General features: G+C 33.0%; 2 protein-coding genes, 2 non-coding genes and 2 pseudogenes across 7 annotated transcripts; 2 read left to right on the forward strand and 4 right to left on the reverse strand.

The window, feature by feature from the left end:
- Nucleotides 1-429: 429 nt before the first annotated feature.
- Nucleotides 430-2,538, reverse strand: LOC111277885 (putative WRKY transcription factor 74). Its single transcript, XM_022864314.2, has 3 exons — nt 1,204-2,538; nt 991-1,116; nt 430-759 (listed from the first exon to the last, which is right to left on the reverse strand). The coding sequence occupies exons 1-3, from the start codon at nt 1,995-1,997 to the stop codon at nt 612-614; spliced, it is 1,068 nt and encodes a 355-aa protein (XP_022720049.2). The 5' UTR covers nt 1,998-2,538; the 3' UTR covers nt 430-611.
- A 5,907-nt stretch (nt 2,539-8,445) lies between these two features.
- LOC149518242 (small nucleolar RNA snoR114) lies at nt 8,446-8,529 on the reverse strand. Its single transcript, XR_016343852.1, has one exon. It is a non-coding gene; the product is annotated as a small nucleolar RNA snoR114 (small nucleolar RNA).
- Nucleotides 8,530-8,536: 7 nt separating this feature from the next.
- On the reverse strand, nt 8,537-8,607 carry TRNAG-GCC (transfer RNA glycine (anticodon GCC)). Its single transcript has one exon. It is a non-coding gene; the product is annotated as a tRNA-Gly (tRNA).
- Nucleotides 8,608-9,439: 832 nt separating this feature from the next.
- Nucleotides 9,440-12,693, reverse strand: LOC111277886 (receptor-like protein kinase ANXUR1 pseudogene; annotated as a pseudogene). Its single transcript, XR_016343835.1, has one exon. The product of XR_016343835.1 is annotated as a receptor-like protein kinase ANXUR1 pseudogene (transcript).
- A 988-nt stretch (nt 12,694-13,681) lies between these two features.
- On the forward strand, nt 13,682-14,896 carry LOC111277887 (uncharacterized). Its single transcript, XM_022864317.2, has 2 exons — nt 13,682-14,492; nt 14,666-14,896. The coding sequence occupies exons 1-2, from the start codon at nt 13,985-13,987 to the stop codon at nt 14,743-14,745; spliced, it is 588 nt and encodes a 195-aa protein (XP_022720052.2). The 5' UTR covers nt 13,682-13,984; the 3' UTR covers nt 14,746-14,896.
- Nucleotides 14,897-15,691: 795 nt separating this feature from the next.
- LOC111277567 (PRA1 family protein E pseudogene) lies at nt 15,692-20,168 on the forward strand (annotated as a pseudogene). Of its 2 annotated transcripts, XR_016343700.1 has the most exons (7): nt 15,692-15,965; nt 16,288-16,350; nt 16,456-16,597; nt 16,693-16,824; nt 17,098-17,237; nt 17,390-17,477; nt 17,915-20,168. The product of XR_016343700.1 is annotated as a PRA1 family protein E pseudogene, transcript variant X1 (transcript). The 2 variants fall into 2 exon arrangements; XR_016343701.1 differs by lacking the exon at nt 16,288-16,350 and having other exon boundaries at nt 17,390-20,168.
- The last annotated feature ends 695 nt before the right edge of the window (nt 20,169-20,863 follow it).

Consider the following 20,863-nt stretch of genomic DNA (forward strand, 5'->3'; position numbering starts at 1 on the left):
TTCCCGATTTACTTTTACCTTATCTGTTTTCTTTCCCTTCAATTTTAAACTCTCTTGTTACCAACCAAATTAGAGACAAGAGTGTTAGCACTAAGTCCAATGAACTACCATTTGCTGGGAACATTTGAAGATCAAAAAAGATAAACAAAGAACTGAGTAAATTATAAAAATATAAAATTTTTGTAGTAATTAGATCAATGATGATAGAAGGAAAGGGTTCCCAAGTTCTCACTTTTAGAAAAAAATTAATAAATGTAACTCAAAATTATTAGCAAATCAGTTCACAGCAGCATAGTTTTTTTTTTTTTTTTTGGCACTGCTCAAGTTACATGATTTCAGTTAAAATTGTAGTTTTCTTTTACAGATTGTCAAGCAAGCATACATACAATCAAAGCTAACAAATTGAGAAAAAAAAAAAAAGGAAAAAAAGAAGAAGAAGAGACATAGGTTACACATAAATTCAAAGTTAAAAAGTTCACAATTGCTGTTCTATATAAGAACCTTGTTGATCTAGTTCTGTGGTTGAAACGCCATATTATTATGTACAATTGCTATGCACATCTAAAAACCAACCATCGGAGGTTGGGCTTTTAAAGTAAAAGAATGCATTTTCAAGTATGGGCAGACTGTGTTGAGAGCAACCTTGAATGATTATGCTCGCCTTCATAGGTGACAAGCAGCATTGAAGGGTCCTCCAGGCTTCTCTCGACATGCTTCCTTGCTGGGCAACCTCTCACACTGCTACACTTATAGTATCCCCTGCATGATAAAAGCTTCTCTGTTAATTGAATGGTTTCAGCAAATCTAACACTAAGCTTGCAATAAGAACATTAGGTTGTGTAATCGGCTGGATAAACGCAAAAGCTTTGTATTAACAGAATGAGAATCATGTCTTTCTACAAGCTTCAATGAATGATAATCAAATACTGAAACTAGACAACTGGTATGACATCAAATGATAAAAAAAATTTTGAGGGGTTAGGGGGTTACCTAGGGTGTGGAGAACCCTTAATCGGCTTTTGCCCATATTTCCTCCATGAATATTCATCAGGAGGAATATCTGCAACTTTGTTACTAATAGCAGGCACTTTAATAGACCTCTTAATCCTCAGTTTCCTATAAACAACAAACAGAAATGGTAAGTAATTTTAGAGTTAACAATAACACCAACTTTAAAACATGAACTAGAGATCAAATTCTAACCTCCTCTTTGAACAATGGCATTTACCAGTAGTACCACATTTCATGCTGCCATCTTCTCCCCTACCTGAACACCTCCTCCTTGATTGATGCGAGATTTGATCAAAATGGTGTGGCATGCCAATTAAATGGAAGGAATTCCCATCCAAGTTAGCAACACTACCATCCATGCTCAAAGACGAGACAAATGATCTGTTTGATGACATGGTTGGTGTACAACTATATCCATCAAACTTAAGGTTTATACCAGTACTATTACTCTTAGAAAATACCATATCGGCAGGATATTTCATTTGTTGTTGCTGAAATTGCAGCCTTTGCATCTGTTGCTGATGATGGTGAACAAAGTGGAAGTCTTGTGATGACTTAACTTGGGAAGTTTGGATGGAAGGCTTAAGTGATGAATTCATTTCAAACGAAGGGTTCTGATCAAAGAACACCTTTGGTGTCAGCTGCAACTGATTTCTAGCTCTAGCATGAACTTCAAAGGGTGGTTTGTCAAACGGATTAGAAGGGTATATTTGAAGGGGTTTTGGTGATAAAACTGTTCTGCAATTGGGACTTTCTAGGAAGATTTTTTCAGGCAAAGTTGATCTAAACGTCTTCAACTTTCTTACTCTTGCTTGACTTAAGTCATTGCTGAGAAGAGACACAACTTTTTTGAACTTAAACACAGCTTCCCCAGTTTCCATCATTAAGTTGCTATACTGAACTTGATCCTTTGGTGAAGACAAGAGACTAAGAACTCTATGACAGCTCTCAATAGCTACCTTGTTAGCTTGTTCAACCTCCTCCATGCTCGCTTAAACCTCAGAAGAACAAAACCCAAATTCCTAAAAACCTTGAAAACCAGATGAACAAAACATTTCAATGACAACAAAATTTATAAGTAACTCTTTAAACCCCAAAAATCAGACCTTTACTCAAGGCCATTAATACCCAAAATTAAAGACTAACGCTTTGCCAAAAACTATAACTAGGAGAGACCAAAATTTAAATGATGAAAACACCAAAACTTGAATCAAAACTAAGGCTTTGAAATTGAGTATTAATCAAAATCGAAAACTTTTGAAACAAAAGAAGAGAAGATTGAAATTAAAGACAAAAAACATGAAAAATTGGCCATTTTCAATGGTAAAAAAAAAAAAAAGAGTATGAAATGAAACAAAAAGTTAAAGTGAACAAACAACAACTTTAAAAAAGATCAAAGAACAAAACCTTGATAAAATTTGAACATAGAGAGAACGAGAAAGAGAGAAAGTCCTAGATTTTATCCCATTAATTGAAAGGCGTGAAAGGAGACTTTTGCTTTGTTTCTGGGACTTGCTAACATCACCCAAAAGAAAACAAAGCCCCTCTTTTTTATTTAACTAAAAATCAAAATACCATTAAAGAAAAAAAAAAGAAAAAACAAAGTGTGTTCTGTTCATTGAAGACGCAAAACAGAAAGAAAGTAAAAGAACACAAGTCTCTGTCAAAGATCTGTTGTAGGTCCCAATAATGACCCTTTTTTATTTTTTTTCTCACTTTTTTAACTAAATTTTTATTAACAAAATCCAAAATAATAAATTTAAAAATGAAAATATTTAATTTTTTTGTTGTAATTGTATAATAATAAAATTAATTGTAGAATTTATTTATTTTTTGCCTATCAAATTTAAAAAACAAAAAAAAAAATTGCCGGACAAAAGTCGGGTCCATAAGTCCACTCTGAAGTGGAGAGGCATCATAGCTGGTGGACCACGGACGGCCGAGATTCTTCCACGTCTCTCAAGAATGTTGACTAGGAAGGCTTTTGTTGTCCGCTAGTGCCTAATGTGGGATCCACTACGAAGACCTGCTTGACTGACAGAGATTCTCTTTGTCATTTTTTTGGATTTATTTGAAATTATATATTTAACTTCATTTTATTTTATTTTTTTAATGTTACAAACAAAATTAAAACATATATATATATATATATTTTTAATATACCTTCAAAAATATGTATTAATTTATTAATCACGCATATAAAATTTAAAAATTTTATTAACAATAAATAAATAACAATTTTTTTAATAATATATTCACTTTTATTTACATTTTGCATTTAACATTCAACAGCTAAATATTACTTTCTCTATCTTTTGTTTTTGGTCTTTTTTTTTTAAATATCTCAAAATTATGTTTTTTAACATATATAATTTTTATTTTTTTATATTTTTAAAATTAGTTTTTATGATTTTATTGTTATTTTTTGACATTAAAAATTATAAAATTTTAATTTTATAAAAATATTTTTAATTTAATATTAAATACATTAAAATAAAAAAAAATTTTAATTTTGTAAAAATTAATATTATCCAAACAATTTGAGGTAAAGAAAATACATATATTTATTTAATTGACACATTTTTTCCAATGTGTTAGAAACGAATTTTAATTCTTTGGACCATTTTCAAAAAATAAAAATTCTACATAGGTTCACAATTTTATAATAATTCGTTAATCATAACTTCTTGTGGTCCAATTTGAAATTCTCTTGAAATTATTCAGCTAAAATAAACCCTTGAAATTTGGATCAAAATACCATTGGAAAAGCCAATTTTCTGCCTACATGCAATTTAACTATTTTTACAATCATCTTTTTTCCATTGGCTTGGCTAAAATTTAATTAGAAAATAAGAAAATAATAACAGTGCTATGTTTGATAAACAGTTGATGATGCAATTGTAGCACTAGAAGTCAATGGTGGAACAAAGGCACAATAGTTTCATGAGTTGATAATGATTGTGAGTTGTCTGATCATTATTTTAAAGGGGAAATTAACAAACCCTATAGCTACCAACTTTGTGAATAGAGATTTTCATGGCCGGTTTTAGTTTTGTGACTAAAGGGCTGGATCATATGCCTACTTTATCATGAATCATGAATCATTGATTCTTTATTACTAATAGATATAAACTTTTTCATTTTTATTTGTTTTATTGGATTAAAGTATCAAACATTCTAGATAGCTTGGTTGAGATGTAAGATTTGGAGTATCCAAGCTACCACTCAAAAACCACTATTTGTCAAGTTCTAAATTTTAAAAGTTGTCACTTGAATTTTCACATAATTGGTATTGATTGAGCTGATAAAAATTAAAATTTTCGTTTGTAAATTTAATATTTAATTATCGTTGTCAATAATATTTTTTATTATCAATATGTAAGTTTAATATAAATTTTGGTTAAAATTTATGATATGTTTTTACTCTAAAATACCATAATTTCATGTCATCTAAACTTTCTTGCAATAATTAAGAAAAAAAAATCACTGTCAACAAGAGAAAACCTATAATTAAGATATCAAAGATAAAAGATAGATAAAAGGTGAAAAATACTTCACTGATGGTATACGAAGGGAGACAGTCAAGAATCATTGCATTAAAATTCTAGCATTGAGTTTTTTACACAGCAATTTGATAGGAGGAGGGAATAGAAATGAAAGAAAATAAAATTTTTGGCCACCATTTTTTTTTTCATTCTTTTTCTTTATTATAAAAAAAAAAGTTAAATTCAGACTAAACTTAATTACCATATTCTCAAGAAAATTCAGAAACAAAATTACCCATTTGTTTAAGAATAAAACAGGCATAAATAAAATAAGACTAAACTTAATTATCATATAAATAAATGGTAAAGCTTTTTTGATGTTGACAATTGCACTTCCAAAATGCCACACCCATGAATGGGTGCAAAATCAGGTATATCATAATGATCTTGAGGATCATTAAGATTAGCATTATATATAATTAATACATAGATGTGGATTGAGTTTTATGGGCAGTGATCAAGCACACTAATCTTTATTTGTTTATTATTTGTTTCATATGCTACTTTAATTATATTTTCCCCTTTCCTTTTCTTTCCTTTTTTTTTTTTCTTTTTATACATGCTTTATCTTTAATAGTATCTAAGGATCTTTTGAACAATAAATATGCATGTAACAAATATAAATTTTAATATCCGAATATATATGCTTCTCTTTTCAAATAATTAAGGTGTGAATCCTTTATATAAAATAATATAAAAGCATAAATTCCATGGTAAGATTCAAGTTTGAAGATATGGCACAACTCTCTTGTGCAAGTGGTCATGAAATTGATAAGGATTCTGAAATCATGAATGACAACAGCCAGCAACAAATACAGATAGTTTGAGTGATTATTGCCTTGAATTTAAATATTTATAAGAAAAATGCACTATAGAAAAAGTGATGAAAAATCATTTTTTTGGTAGATAAGAGGTTGTAGTCTAAGATAGAAGAAGATGTTATAGGTGTTAATATTTGAATTTTAAATCTATTGTATTTGTACATAAATTTCGAGTCAAAAATATGATAAAAAAAATTAAAAACAAATAATAATTTTATTTATTTGATTCGTAAAGTACAATTTCTAAAAATTCTTATTACAAAGAAAAAGCCTTTATTTCTTTTTTTTCAGTAAAAATTCATAAAATCTTTTAATTCTCTTATTTGACAAGAATTAGTTTTAAGAGTTTTTTTATTTGATCTTGCATTAAATAAATTTAGTCTCTACTTTAAAGATCTTGATAACTTGATTCTGAGTTGAAGAGATTTGGATTTCGCTTTAAATTTTGATGATTTGATCTTGAATTAAAGAAGTATGGACTTTATTTCAAGGTCTGGATAACTTGTTCTTGAATTGAAAAAATATGAACTTTGCTTGAAGGATCTTCGGTGATTTGTTCTTGAATAGGAAAAGTATGGACTTCGTATCAAAGGTCTTAATAACTTATTCTTAAATTGAAGAAATATGGATTTTGCTTCAAAAGTCTTTGATGATTTATTCTTAAATTGAAGAGGTATAGATTTCGCTTCAAGTGTCTTAATGACTTGTTCTTTAATTGAATAAGTTTGGACTTAAGGTTTTGGTGTTTCCTTGAGATCTTAGAATTTGCTCCCAATTCAGGGATTCTTGGATTTTAGTTCCTATCTAGGGATTTGATTCGCATTTAGAGATTCTTTGTTCTTGGTTTTTGTCGAGGGACTTAGTTCCCTTCTAAGGATTCTTGGAGCTGTGAGAGCTCTGGCTTTTTTTCTCCCCAAAAAACTAGTGTCAAATGGGTTAGATGAGCTCTCTTTTTATAATGACAGGTAGCGCTGGGTGAGACAGTTCAAAAGAATTTAATCTCTTTAATTTTTTTTCTCTAAATAATTTTAATTTAATTAGAGATAAAAAAAATGATGATTTATGGGTGAAATTTGATTGGATGACTCATAAATCTTTAAAATTTAATTGGCCAAAATTTATATTTATTTCTAAATTATATTAATTTAATTATAGGTATATTGGATGATTCATAGATATATTTTGATTGGTCAAATTAAATATATTTATCTTCGATTATTAAATGACATATTTAATTAATAAAAAAATTAATTAATGATATCATTATTTTACATGACAATAAATGATTTGTCATTTGAAAATTTTTTAATTAAAAAAATTTCTCTAGACATGTGGTAACTTATGATTGGATAAAAAGTTTTCTTCATATACCATTTTTTTAAAATAATTATAAAAATAAATTGAGATAAATTTTAAGTTTAATAATTTTTATGGTGTATAAAAAAAAAAACACTAAGATTTTCAGCTTTTAGCACAAGGTATAGAGTGTGAACAGAGATTATTTAAAGATGGAATTTCGGAATTTTTATTTATAAAAAAAAATTCTTTCAACAAAATTGATGGGATTTTTTATCATAAAATATTGAATATTATAATTACAGCATGAAAAGAAGGAAAAAAAAAATGGGACGTGACAGACATCTACCCCATTTGGTGACCCCATCAATTCCTGGAATTGTCAAATGTTTCTGTGGATTGACATCATATTTCTCCAATTAAATTTCATTTATTTGGAAGCCTATGCATCCTCTAATGATATCCCCACTAAGACAAAGAGGTGATGATAAGCCTACTTTTTTTTTTTTTTAATTCAAGAATTCCATCACCTCCCATATTAAAACCACTTGGAAGAAACACGCTTTTAACTGCAATTGACTTCCTTGAGAAACATTTTCATATCATATTCTTCTTTTTTTTTTTAATTTCTTTAATAATCCATCAATACTAAGTGGACAAACTCCTCCAAAGTCATTTCACATGACAAACATTATCCTGTGGGCAAATCATCTCAAAATCCCTTTTTTTTTTTTTTTTTATTTGATCAAGACATTGCCTGTATATGTTGACATATGCACCAATAATGCCATATGAGCTGTTCTCTAGGCTTACAACTATACATTAACTTGACTATGAAGACATTTTTTATTTGCATTCTTTCCATGTTTTCTTATTTGTATACATATAAGGATTTACCCAAATGGAATGTTAAAGTTAAACATTTAAATAGTTTCATGTTCACCTATCTATAAAAGCTGCCTCTCTAAGACATTCACATATTTTCCAATGAGAAATTTATTTTGATTTTGTATATATAAAGATTTATTGATAGTTTTGAGTTACATTCACACAAGGGTACTACTATCATAATTAGAGATGAAAAGTAAATCAAGAATATCAAATTTATCTTAATTTGAATTAAAAAAATAACTTACATAAAAATTAATCGAGTCTAATGTATTTCAAGCTTCAAATAATTCGATATATTTATTCATTTAAAATTTCAACCCATCTACCCTTTCATTTTACAAAAGAATTACTTGAAAACTTAACTTCGAAATTGAAATCTAAAGTTAATCCTAATTATGAGAATGTTTAGATGAAAATGGAGGAAAATTTTTTTTATTTATATTAAGATAACTAAATATCTAATGAAGATGTCATATGAATTAAACACAAAACTTATTTTAGTTAGATTATATAATTATTTTTAAAAAAATATATTTAATAAATTTAAAATTTAAATTTTAATATCTAAAATTTTTTATTTTATTTTAAATTACCATCTTTTTTTATAAAAAAAATTGTTATATGAATTAGTTTACACGAACTAGAAAATTCAGTTTGTAGATATATTGAGCAATCGGTTTTATTAGTAACCGGCACGCAACCATCACTTTGTTGGTTGTCTTGATTGTTAATTGTCAAAAGGGAATGTGCAAGCGATGGCAAATTTTCTTTGATTAATACAAAGATTTGAGTTCGACAAGATTAATAATTATTAAAAAAACAAACCGGGTCATAGTTAAAATAAAAAAAAAGAAAAGGCTTTTTTATTTAAGAAAAAGAAGAAGCTCAGAAGCGCAATTTCTAATCAATAGATCAGAAGATTGTGGTGGACCCCCACCACAAGAGCGCAGTTAACCTCATTGCTCCTAGAATTGCACCAGCCGGGAATCGAACCCGGGTCTGTACCGTGGCAGGGTACTATTCTACCACTAGACCACTGGTGCCTTTTGATGCAATGTTCTTGGTATTTTAAATAGCATGATCAATTTGTTTTCATAAGATTAAGTGTTCATTTGCGGTCCATGAGATTGAAAATAATAATAAAAATTATTATAATTATAATTGAAAGAAAAATTATTATAATTACAATTAAAAAAAATTATAAAGAAATTCATTTTAGATGGACATAGTTGGAATTGACGTTTAAATTTAAATGGTGGTGTGATGAGCTTAATTACATCGCATTTCTAATGCGATAGAATCCAAACTCCCATTAAATATACAAAGAGAATAATAATTAAAAAATAGAACATTTTTTTATGGAGTCTTTAATTTTCGTAAGGGATGATAGATCTAAATTTATCTGACATTATTTTTTAATAATAATTATATGAATTAATTTATTAAATATCGAATTTATGAAGTATAACAATAAACATATATAATATAACTATTACATTTAAAAAAATCAATAAGCATGCCAAACATATCGATGTAAAGTTGAATTAAAATTATATTTTAATGGAATATGAATTTATACCTAAAGCTGAAAGTTTGAGGGTTTGTTTTTTGCCATTGTGACGTGATCACTGAAAATTTTTAAAAATAGTGTTTGATTCAAAACAAGTTCATGGATAAGGCTGCAATAAACTCATAAAGGAGAATATTGGAGAATATCTTTAAGAAAGTTCATAGTTCATACCATCTAAAAATTACATGAATTTCAGATTCTTATGATAATGTGAAGAAATTTCGTGAATCAAAATAAGATTGCCAAAAAAAAGTATCTCTTGAAATTCATTTGGTGATGAAAATGAGACTGAAGAATTAATCCAAGAAAATAGTAGTACTACAAAAGTTTGTAACATAGTAAATTCATACTGAAAAAACACAGCTAAATTTAAGTAAAATATGGGGGAACTTTGATTTATATGGCCTGTCTGATATTATGCAATGCAAAAAGAAAATAATACAAAATACAAACAATATAAACATATCACCCTCTTAAGTAGACCAAAGAAAATGTTGATCTTTTTGTAATGCCTGAGCTCATCCATGGCTTCCCTTCTTGATCACTGTCAGGTCATCAATGACGCCCTTATCAGTTTTCCAGGATGTTTTTTTTCCTTCACCTCCGTTTTGGGTTGACAAGTTGAGAGAAGATGGCACTCTCATTGTTAACTTCCTCATTCAATTCATGCTCATTGTCAAGGCTGAGCTTGTCTTCATGTAATCCTTTTTGGCTTCTGACACTAGAATCTGTTGAATGGACACTGCCTTGATCACTTGTTGAACTCGAACCGGGATTCGAACCATCTGCTGTTTCTTGCAATTGGAGAGCAAACTCAAGATTCCACAACACATCACCCATGTGAGGGCGCTCAAGTCCATGATCAGATAAGCACTTCTCTGCTGTATCTGCAAACTTCTTCAGACATTCTGGATTTATCTTTCCTTTCAAATGAGGATCAATGATGTCTTCAAGAACTCTTTTCTTTTGACAATGACGGGCCCAATCTGCAAGAATAACTTGTTCCTCTGGAAGGCTAGGATTCAGAGCTGGTCTAGAACATAATGCCTCAAAGAGGACAACACCAAATGAGTAGACATCGGATTTTTCAGTTAGTTGCTGCCGTCGGAAATATTCAGGGTCCAAGTAACCAAAGCTACCTTTTACCACTGTACTCACATGGCCTTGATTCATGTCAGGACCAGTTTTTGAGAGCCCGAAATCTGAAACTTTGGCAACCCAATTTTCATCCAAGAGAATGTTTGTTGTCTTTACATCCCTGTGAATGATGGTGTACTTAGCTCCTGTGTGGAGGTAGTGAAGTCCCCTGGCTGCTCCAATGCAGATTTCCAACCTTTGTTTCCATGACAGATGAGATTTCTTGTTGCTGTAAAGGTGCTCCCTAAGAGTTCCACGAGCCATGTAGTCATAGACCAAGCACATTTCACCACCATCTTCACAGAAACCAATCAAAGAAACCAAATGTTTGTGTCTCAACTTTGAAAGCATCTCAATTTCAGTTTGGAACTCATTTATTCCTTGTTCTGATGATGGATTGGATCGCTTAATAGCCACTTTGGTGCCTCCATCGATAACTCCTTTATAAACCTTACCAAAGCCTCCAACTCCAATGACATTAGATTCATCAAAGTTCTTTGTGGCTCGTCTAATTTCTGATATAGAGAAATGGCGAGATAGACCTTCAGCCAGTGTGGAAAGATGGTTGCTATTGTTCTTGCCATCTGATTTGCTTCCCGTTGTATGGGAGTTCCCATAACTTGGTAGCCAGCTAGATGTATGCGATTCAACCCCATGGAATCGCTTCTTCTTTGTGTAGGCAACAACTAATAATGCAACCACCACAAAAGCAGCAGCAGCTCCTCCTGTAGCCCCTCTAATTATATCACTATCGGACTTGAAAGACCTTTTAGGCTCACTCTCTGCTTGAAGAAGCATGGCTGATGGTTGTGGATTGCTGCCTGCCAAATTCTTGCTCCCATCATTCAACTTGAATAACTCAACTCCATTGAGTTGAGAATCATAGTATTCTGGTTTTGATGCGGTTGATGGAGTCACATCTATCTGAACCATTTCATCACCTGGCCCATCAGAGACAACTATAGCATAATCTTTGTATGTTGGTACTCCCTTTCCACCTGTCCATGCAATTATATCAGCTGGACTGGGATCAGCTTGAGCAGATTGATTGTTGATGTAAACATTGAAAACTCTATGGTTCACTTTGTCAAGTTGGAATTCACAAAAATGTAATCTTACAATGTATGTAAAATTGGCATCAACCTGAAATAACCATGTAAGGTTGAACTTTAGGTTCAACTTAGAATCTCTGCCCATTGCCCTTGCGGTCCTGTAAACATCTTCTGGAGCTGAAGATTTTGACAGATCTTTGTAATCGATCCTAACATTTTTACTTGCCTCAAGATTGACTCCCATTGCAGCACCATACAGGTAAGGATCATCATTATACCAACTCCTTAAAAGGCCTCCAGCATCCTTGCTAGGAGAGATAGATTGCCCACCAACATTCAGTCTGAACATCATCTGCAAATTCTCTGTTGAAACATCAACACTTGATGAATCATATCCCACCATATTTGTCATGCCAAACAAATTTGGCATGGCAATCAATTCAATCCCGTTTACAAAAGCAAAAGAGTTGGTGTAGTTAGTAGAAGGTGTCAAGGTAATGTTTAAAACATCAGAATCCGAAGGTGCCAAAGAATACTCTTTAACAAGATAAGCCTGTGTAAGGGCTTGACATGTAATTGCAGCACTAAAATTGTTCAAAAGGGTGACCCCTCCAGCAGCCACTGAGAAATAGGAATTGCTGATATTAAAGTTGGGGTAAGCTGAAGGATAAAAGTGAAACCTGACCAGATACCGTTCCTTTGATTTTATAGGAAACTGGTAGGCTGCTGGGGATGGGAGGATTCTGGCATTCATGTATGGGACTGTAGACAGAAGTGAAGGGTCTTGATATCCAGCTTGGAGTTGAACAGAACTATTTGATTGAAGGAGGTACTTGGTATCTGGCTCCCATGTCCTCCCATCTTCATCTTTGCCACCCTTGGAGCCACAGTCCACAGCCAAAGGCTGACTTGATACAACAATGACGTTGAAAATGAGAGAAAACCAAACAACAGAAGATAAAATATGGTTTCTGTTTGTCATGGTCCGAAATGCCAAGAAAGCACTAAGAGCTTTCAATGGCGTACAGGTAAACAAAAGCAAGACAGAAGAACAAATTTAAGTTCTCCTGTACGCCTAAACTGGCTACTATTTTTGTTGTTCTTTTTCTTTTACAGTTGATGGGATTACCCTGCCATCTTTACTCTCCCATGGAAACTCAAACATTGGCAGGGGCTTGCCTGGATTAAGGGAAGCAAACCAGGAAAGAGAAGGAGGTTTTATTATCTTTTGTATTATGGTTTCAATTCTTTTTGCTTTCCATTCTTTGGTTCCTTGTCCCAACCAAACAGGATGATTGTTGAGAAAGGTTGTTGGAAATGGATGATGGAGAGTGAGAAATGTGATTGTAGGTATTTGATCGGTTCTAAATTGTTTGAATTCCCTTTAAATTCTAAACAAAATGCTAAATTTAACATCGTTCTCCTCAAAATTCTACTTGCTACAGACTTTTAGATTGTTGAGGCTGTCACTAAATTGAAAATCAAACTGAAGCTTAGCTCAGTTGTTCGTGCAATTACAGTTAAAAGTTGGCATCTAAAATTTCAGTACTTACAATCCTTTTTTTTATATCAGACTGTGATCTCCTTTGTAAGAAAAAAGAAAAAAAGAAAAATAAACTTCGCTCACTTTCATTTTATTTCTTAGTTCTTTTATTACATTTCTTACAATATATTTATAACATAAAGTTATTATAATAATTATTATACTAATAAAAATATGCATAAAATTAAAGGTGGGAGTCTGGTCTGCAATGTCCGAAGGGCATGTTTCAATCTCAAGTTATAGGAGTTGCACAAAATGTTTTTGAATTGTCTGATATTAAAATGTTGCAGACATCAGAATCTTGATTTGTTAGTAAATTTTACTTAATACAGCGAATAAGTAAATTCGAGCCTGGCAAATTGCAGTGTCTGTTCTTGGTATTAATGGAAGTTGTTAATCCCACTAGTGACTTTACACAAGACAACAGACAGCAAAGTGCAAACTTCTTTGATTCAGGGAAATAAAATTTGCAGAATTGTGTTGCGATGTGAAGGAAGATGCATGCCATTGGCTCTATTTCAAATGGTTTCTCGTTTTATTAACCATCCGCAAAAGCCGGTATGAACTGTATAGGACAATTCTTTTAGCAAATAGAATCTTAGAATGTAGCTGAGCCATCCCTCTACCTAACAGACATAGCAGGACTCCCCCTTTTCCCCCTCCAAAATTGGTATTGCTACTCTCCAAATATAACATTGTGGGGATTGCAATTTACAGTTACAAATGGATGGTTGAATTAAAAGCCAAATCCCCCAAATGGATGCCAACCCCTTGTTCCTCCATTAAAGCCCTCCAAATCATTTCTGGCTTAACCTGGTTGGGCTGGTGTTGTTTTCATCAAACAAAACAATCAAGAAGTTAACAGAAACAAACACTCCGAATTTGCAATATATAGCTCAATCCAAAAGTGCCCCACCCCCATCCCTCACATTTTTACCATTGCTGGCCGCGTCAGCTTCAGTTGCTGCCGCGGCCGGTGAGAGGCAATAAGCTTCTCTTTGTGTTCCACTGATAGAAACAAGAAAGAAGAAGAAGCTTATTGCTTTTAAGGTATCTCTCCGTAAATATAGATAAAAAATTTGTCAGGACAATACAAACTTGTCTTCCCTTTGAAGAAAATGGTGAAGGACGGAGAGGAAATCACAAAGGTCATTACGTCTTCATCATCCTCATCATCGACATCATTATGTGAGTCAGAAACAGAAGACTTGCAACGTATGCCATTGGTGCCATCACCATTGATGAAAAACAAGAGATGTTTATCCAAGCAGTTATCAATGTGTGAGACCTCCAGGGACAAAGCTTGGGAAAGAAGGCGCCGCCAGATTCTTCGTCAGGGGAGAGGAAAGAATGGGATTATCGTAACTAACGGCTTGACTGATGAAGACCTGTATGAACTTAAAGGGTGCATAGAGCTTGGATTCGGATTCAATGAGGAAGAAGGTCAAAAACTATGCAATACATTGCCAGCTTTAGACCTTTATTTTGCTGTAAACCGTCAGCTTTCTCCTAGTCCAGTTTCAACCCCTCAAAGCGGAGGTTCATCCTCAACATCATCACTTGATTGCAGGTCATCTTCTTGTGGAAGTCCAAGAAGTGAGCCAGATTGGAAAATTTGCAGCCCGGGTAAAGTTTCTCAATGCCAAAAACACATAAACCAATAAAAAGAAAAAAAATATATATGGTCACAGGCTATGAAATTGCACAAATATAAGGGTCAAAATCTTATTTAACAACAAAATCAGGTTGGTTGTTATCTTGCAATATTGATTTTGCTGCTACATATTTCCATTTTCCAGGAGATGATCCTCAGCAAGTGAAGACTAAGCTAAGGCATTGGGCGCAGGCTGTGGCATGTTCTCTGATGCAGTCATCTTGAAGTGTGAGATGGCTGGTAAAGAGGCAGAGAAAACAAAAAAAAAAAAAGAAAAAAAATCTAGAGTCAGAAAAGAAGAGAGTAAGCGAGAGAGAGAGAGGTTGGCTTCATTGTCTAGGTTCTTTCTTTGATTAAACAAAAAAAAAAAAAAAAACTGAAAAATGTCCTATTAAGGAAAATGGTGCAGCATTTCTGGGTATCTTTTTTTTTTCTTTTTAAAACATAAGGTCAGTCATCTGAGAGATTGACATTTGGCCTTAAGGGAAATGTTTGGTTAGAGAGGTTTCTGCCATCGGATTCTTCCAATGAGTATTTGATTTTTCTTTAAGGTTTCTTTTGAGCAAACCATGATTTGTAGCCAAAATTTGTGTCACAGTGTCTGATGTAAACAACACCACTTGGCTTTTTTGGCCTTGAAATTTGGACTGAGGGAATGTACATTTCAATTGTTACCATTTAATGTTTTTTCAGTTGAATTGATACCAGCTTTTTAGATCCTTTTTTTTTTTTGCAAACTTTCCAGTATGATTGATGGTTTTTGCAACATTTCCAGCCTGAAAACAACATTTCTAGTATGCTCTTCCAATTCCTTGCATCTCCAATGCAATTGTAATGAGGGCATAGCTTTCAGTAGTTTCATCAAGGATTTCTTGGACCCAGTTCTATAATCCGAGCTTGTATTCCAATATTCCATCCCCCTAGCCAAACTGATGGGGCTAAATAAATTTTGGGTTTAATCTTCTGAGAATAAAATTTGCAGGAAAACAAAAAAATTGCATATGCATACCTACCATTACAATCATGTACAAAAAAGACTGAATTTGTCACCTAAACTTTTTATTTCTAAATTAAAGAAATAATGCCAAAAATAAAAAATTGGACTTTAATTAATTATAAAAAGAAAATTTTGCAACATAGATAATAGCAAAAATATACCATAAAGAAATTTGTGAAGAAAAATAAGATTGAAGGGATAAAAGAGGAAAAATTTTCAATCTTCTTTGTTTTTCAGTCATTATAATTAGCACAACTTGTTCCTCTGTTGTAAACCTAAAACCCCCAGAACTTCTTCTTAGCATAACAGAAAGTAAGGGAAGAGCCTAGTGTTTCAAGTCAAGTCAGTAACTTTCTCTACTTTCGGAACAAACCCACAAAAAAAGAAATCTGTTTAGGGTTTTACAAATGCAACAGCAACCATGGCTCCTGTTGCTTCAGCTGCCCTTGTAGGTTCCCACTTTCTTCAGCTATTTATATTTATGCATATAGTTTTCCATTGTTTTATTGGTTTTTTTTTTTTTTTTTTTAAATCTTTAGTTTTTAGATTCATTTAAGTTAGGAATTTGATTTCTTTGGAGCCAAAAGAGTTGAATGCTTTAATGGGAATTTTTCTATTTCTGTCGGTGTGTAATATAGATGGAAGTTTATGAATTTTTGGGTTATATATAGTTTAGCCAAAGAAAAATTTTGTTTTTTGTACTCTGAATCTCAAAATTCAATAGCTTGAAGATTTAAAATTTTGGAAACTTGTTGATATTTTGATTGCAGTGAGGCAGAAAGTTCAAAACTTTTTGAATGCTGCTTGTACCGGGAATCTTGATCTTCTCAAGAGTAGGGCAATTCGTGTTTTGTCTTTATTTTATTTTTCCAAGAATTAAATGTTTAATTTGAAATGCTTTTGTGTTTTTCTGGACTTTTTGATATTTGTCTGAGTAGAGATTGGTGCTCAACTTGATGAGGGGAGGAAGGGACTGGTGAAAACAGTGGCAGATATTAAGGATGCCAACAAACGAGGGGCACTTCATTTTGCAGCAAGAGAGGGCAAGACTGAAGTGTGCAAATACTTAAGATGAAGATGGTATGCATTTGATTTTCAAAAATTTTCTTAATACTCTGTTCTTTATGTGCTAAAGATTCTTTGTGTTATCTTCTTGAATTACTTATAAAATGCAGGTGAGACTCCTCTTCTTCACGCTGCCTGGCAAGGTCATACTGTCACTGCAAAATACCTTCTAGAGCATGGTGCCATTCCTGCTATACCCAGTGACTTAGGTGCTACTGCTTTACATCATGCAGCTGGAATAGGTGCGTTCTCTTTAGCTTGTTTGTTCCTTTTCCTAGGATGGGGGGTGGTTTCTAATTATTTCTTCAATTCTGATGTGGTAGTGCACTAATCTGATTTCAATATGATGTTGCTGTTACTATGGTCCATAGTCCATAGCTCATTGTTGCATAGTTTACTAGAGAATGATTGCTTTAGTTGCTATTGTCCAGGGCCATTTGACCTCCCTTAATTATTTTCTTTTCCTAACCAATCTTTTTGATTCTTACTTCCGATTTACTACTTCTTGCTTGCAGGAAATATTGTGTTGCTGAAGTCTATACCGGCCAAAGGTGTTGAGATTGATTCACAAAGTGATGCTGGCACCCCTTTAGTTTGGGCTGCTGGTCATGGTCAGCATGATGCTGTAAAAGTTCTATTAGATCGTCATGCTAATGTGGGTTTTCTTTTCATGTTAGAATAGTTTAATATGAAATAGAATAATTCTAGGGACTAGAGAATTTTTGTGTTTTCTTTAGAGATTTCTGTTTTTAGTAGTTTGTTTGATTGAGTTTCTCTGTCACTGCTTATGATGATTACTTGTTGCAGCTAAATGCTGAAACTGAGGATGATATCACTCCATTGTTGTCAGCTGTGGCAGCAGGTTCACTTGCACACTCGGGACTTGTTGATTCAGGTTTTGCATCTTCTTAGTTCTCTACTATGTTGGACACTTTTTTTCACTAATAATAAAATGCTTGTAAGATGAAAATTTTAGAAGAGAAATTACCAAATAGATGAGGTATAGATAGGCAAGATGTGAAGGACCTGTTGGGGACAAAAAAATAAAAAAACGAGTGTTTTTCAAGTACACAAGTGATATAGATGAGAGTCACAACATTTTGACATTTGATTTCATGTTTCATGATTATACTGATATTCTCCACTATTAAGGATATGAATGCTATATGCCAATGCCCATCTAAATTTTTTGTGGATAAAGGCTGTTATATTCTTGCTGTATCTAGTGCATAGGCGACTAGATAATTCTAGTTTTGTTTCTGCATTGGCTGTAAGATATATATTGCCTTCTTCAATTAGTTTGCAAAATTTACGGGGAAGCTGTTGAAGCAGGGAGGAAGTTTCATGGTGCAGATGAGGAAAAATCTAGTTAGTTTCTAAGCTGATACACCAAGATTTGAGAAGATGAGTGCACCCTGCTGAACTTTTTTCGGTTGAAGATTACATTTGAAGGGGATGTTTGTTAGTAGAAACAGCACAACAGGAAGTTATGATCATGAGAATGTAAATAGAAGCACGTTTGAGCAATTTATGTTAGTAGTCTCCATGAGAATTACATGCTTCATTCATTCATTCATCCTAGTTTCGTGAGTGAACTGAATATTCTGCACTTTCTTATACTCCGCAAAATTTTAGTTCAAGCAAATCCTTCTTTCCTTTTCCTCTTCACTCCACCTTGTCCTGCCCCGAATGAGATTATGCCATCAATTAACCTTTAAATGCTATATGATAAATTTATAAATTGATTAGTTATCAATGATTTGGATTTTTCTTTCATTTTCTTCCCACTTGTCAGGTTTTTTTTTTTTTTTTTGAATTTTTTCCAAGCTAATGTCTTCAATGAAAAGGACACTGGTCAGAATTTAGGGGAAAAAGAATACAAATTCCATAAAGCAAGATCTTTTTTTTTTTTGGTAACAGATATAAATCAAAATTTTAAAAAATATAAATTAGAAAATAAAAACCTTTCACTTTTCTTCCTTTAAAAAATTTTCTCACACATAAAAAATAAAAAAAAAAATCCGAACTTTTCTCTCTCTTTCAGTCTTTCTCCTCTTTTGCCCAATTCTTTCAAGATCCAACTATTCTTCCTTCAAGCAAAAGACCCATAAAAAATGTCACCCACAACCACAACTTACGGCACCATCAACTCCACTCCAACCTCCACTTCCACAAGCGCCAAACGCACGCGCCGCCCATGGCCAGAACTCTTCTCCATCTCCTCCTTCTCCCTCCCCATCTCCTCCGCCGAAGCCAAAACCCGGATAAAGCTAAACCTTTCCTACTTCCGCGTAAACTACGTAATCATAATGCTAACAATCGTTTTCTTAACTCTCCTTTGGCACCCAACTTCAATGATCGTTTTTTTGATAACTTTCATATTCTGGTGGTTTTTTTACCTCTTTAATGACAACCCAGTTGTTGTTTTCAACAAAACGGTGGATGATAATATTGTTTTGGGGGTTTTGAGTTTCGCTACCGTGCTTTTATTGGTTTTGACTCATGTGGGTGTTAATGTTTTAGTGGGGTTGATTATTGGGGTGGTTGTTGTAGGTGTTCATGCTGCCTTCAGAGGAACTGAAGATTTTGGTTTTTCTGTGGAAGTAGAGGAGGAAAATGGGTTGCCTTCTGTTGTTGGAAGTCAGCCTTTGAGGCCTACTTCTGGATATAATAGGATTTGATTTTTGGATTTTTTTTTGGTGTTGAATTGTTGGGAAAGTAGTGTTTTGGGGGTTTGATTTGAAGTGGTTTGTGGTTTTGGGGGTTTTATTGCTTTGCGAATGTGAAAATTGGATTAGGAGAATGGTTGTTTCATTTTTGCTAAATGAGTGGTTAGGATTTTGGTTGAGGACTGGCTTGTGGTTATGGTGTTATTGATTTAAGCTTTGAGGAAGATGGTATTTGAGGCCTTACGTGCTGCATTCATGCATTCTTTGAAATTGAATTAGAGCTGGTATCATGGTGTTTTTAGTTTGAAATTGTTATGAAATTTGGTGGTTTTTGGGGATTTGACTTGAGCTGGTATGATGGAGATCATGTTTCTGGTACTGGTATTTTCTGTTTATAATTGTGGAGCTAGGATTGGAAGTCTATTTATGATCCTTTTAGTGGTTAATATTTGAGGCATTACTTATTTCATTCACGAAATGATCCCTTGATCATTCTTCATCTGAAGTTGCCACTTTTATCAGATAACAAAGTTGCACTATTGGGGCTTGGATTAGAAGTGGGTATCACAGGTTGTTTTGAATTTCCTTCTCATTGGTTGTAGCTCAAAGGTGGCGAGATCTTGTGGCATAATGGTGTACTTCATATATTGTGGAAACAGAGGAGAATGTTGTGGCTGCTCATTTGATGGTGAGGCTGGATTTTGCACTTTTGCCAATTAACATTAAGTTAAATTTTGTGGCTGTATGGACAATGCTATGTTACAAAGCGACAAGTATGACACTGGCATTTTCTTACTTGCATTGTTGGTATGGAAACTGAGAAGTGATTAGTTTGTTACCTTAATTGTACTGATCCTACAAGGAACTTTGCTTTAGTCATTCGAGTGTAATCAATAATTATTGGTTTCTGCTGTAGCACAATCTGAATGAATCTAATGATCAATCAAATTTATAGTTCTTTCCGTGCAAACTTGGTTTCTTAAAGCATGTCTCATAATGGCTTTTTGACTATGGCTAGCTATGCTAGCAGCTTGTCACAGCATGATCATTGGCTTTTTACAATTTTCATTCAGTATTGTGTAATAGTGGAGGTTGCCAAAGGCTTTATCCAAGCATTATATTCCCATTAGTTTACAATGATTGTGATCCTTTTTTTGTGATTTAGCACTTTATGATATGGTTTCCAGTGCCATTGTCTTTTGGCGCTAACAGGTAGAATTTGGTTTCCTCATCTAGCTTAAGAAAGAATGGGGTACTAGATTTGCTGGCCTGTGGCTCCTAAATTTTATCTCTGATTGTACCAATAACTTGATTATGGAGTAGCTTGCATCTCTTTAAGTAGCCAGTTTACCATTTGACCGTCGGCATTGTCATATTCTGGGTCTGCCTTCTGAATCGTGAGACCTGATTAGTAATTGCAAATGTTACCCGAATCCTACTTCAAGGCAAAAATGGTCGTTGTTGCTAGCAGTATTTGCTTATATGAAAGTTTTCTTTTCTGCTAGTGCGTTATACATTATTGTTGCAAGCTCCAATAGATTTCTTTATGAATTTGAAGCTTCAAGTGCCCATGTTTTTGTTATCCTACGTACTCCAACACTTAAACAGCATA

This window comes from Durio zibethinus, chromosome 7 (genome assembly GCF_047325235.1).
Source record: "Durio zibethinus cultivar Kanyao isolate XHJ-2024 chromosome 7, ASM4732523v1, whole genome shotgun sequence".
In the NCBI taxonomy this organism is placed as follows: Eukaryota; Viridiplantae; Streptophyta; class Magnoliopsida; order Malvales; family Malvaceae; genus Durio; species Durio zibethinus.

Coding starts and splice junctions, on each gene's coding strand:
- LOC111277887 (XM_022864317.2), top strand. CDS start 13,985: ATGGTGAAGGACGGAGAGGAAATCACAAAGGTCATTACGTCTTCATCA. Junction 14,493..14,665: donor TTGGAAAATTTGCAGCCCGG/GTAAAGTTTCTC, acceptor TCCATTTTCCAG/GAGATGATCCTCAGCAAGTG.
- LOC111277885 (XM_022864314.2), bottom strand. CDS start 1,997: ATGGAGGAGGTTGAACAAGCTAACAAGGTAGCTATTGAGAGCTGTCAT. Junction 1,117..1,203: donor TGCCATTGTTCAAAGAGGAG/GTTAGAATTTGA, acceptor TGTTGTTTATAG/GAAACTGAGGATTAAGAGGT. Junction 760..990: donor AAGGGTTCTCCACACCCTAG/GTAACCCCCTAA, acceptor TTTATCATGCAG/GGGATACTATAAGTGTAGCA.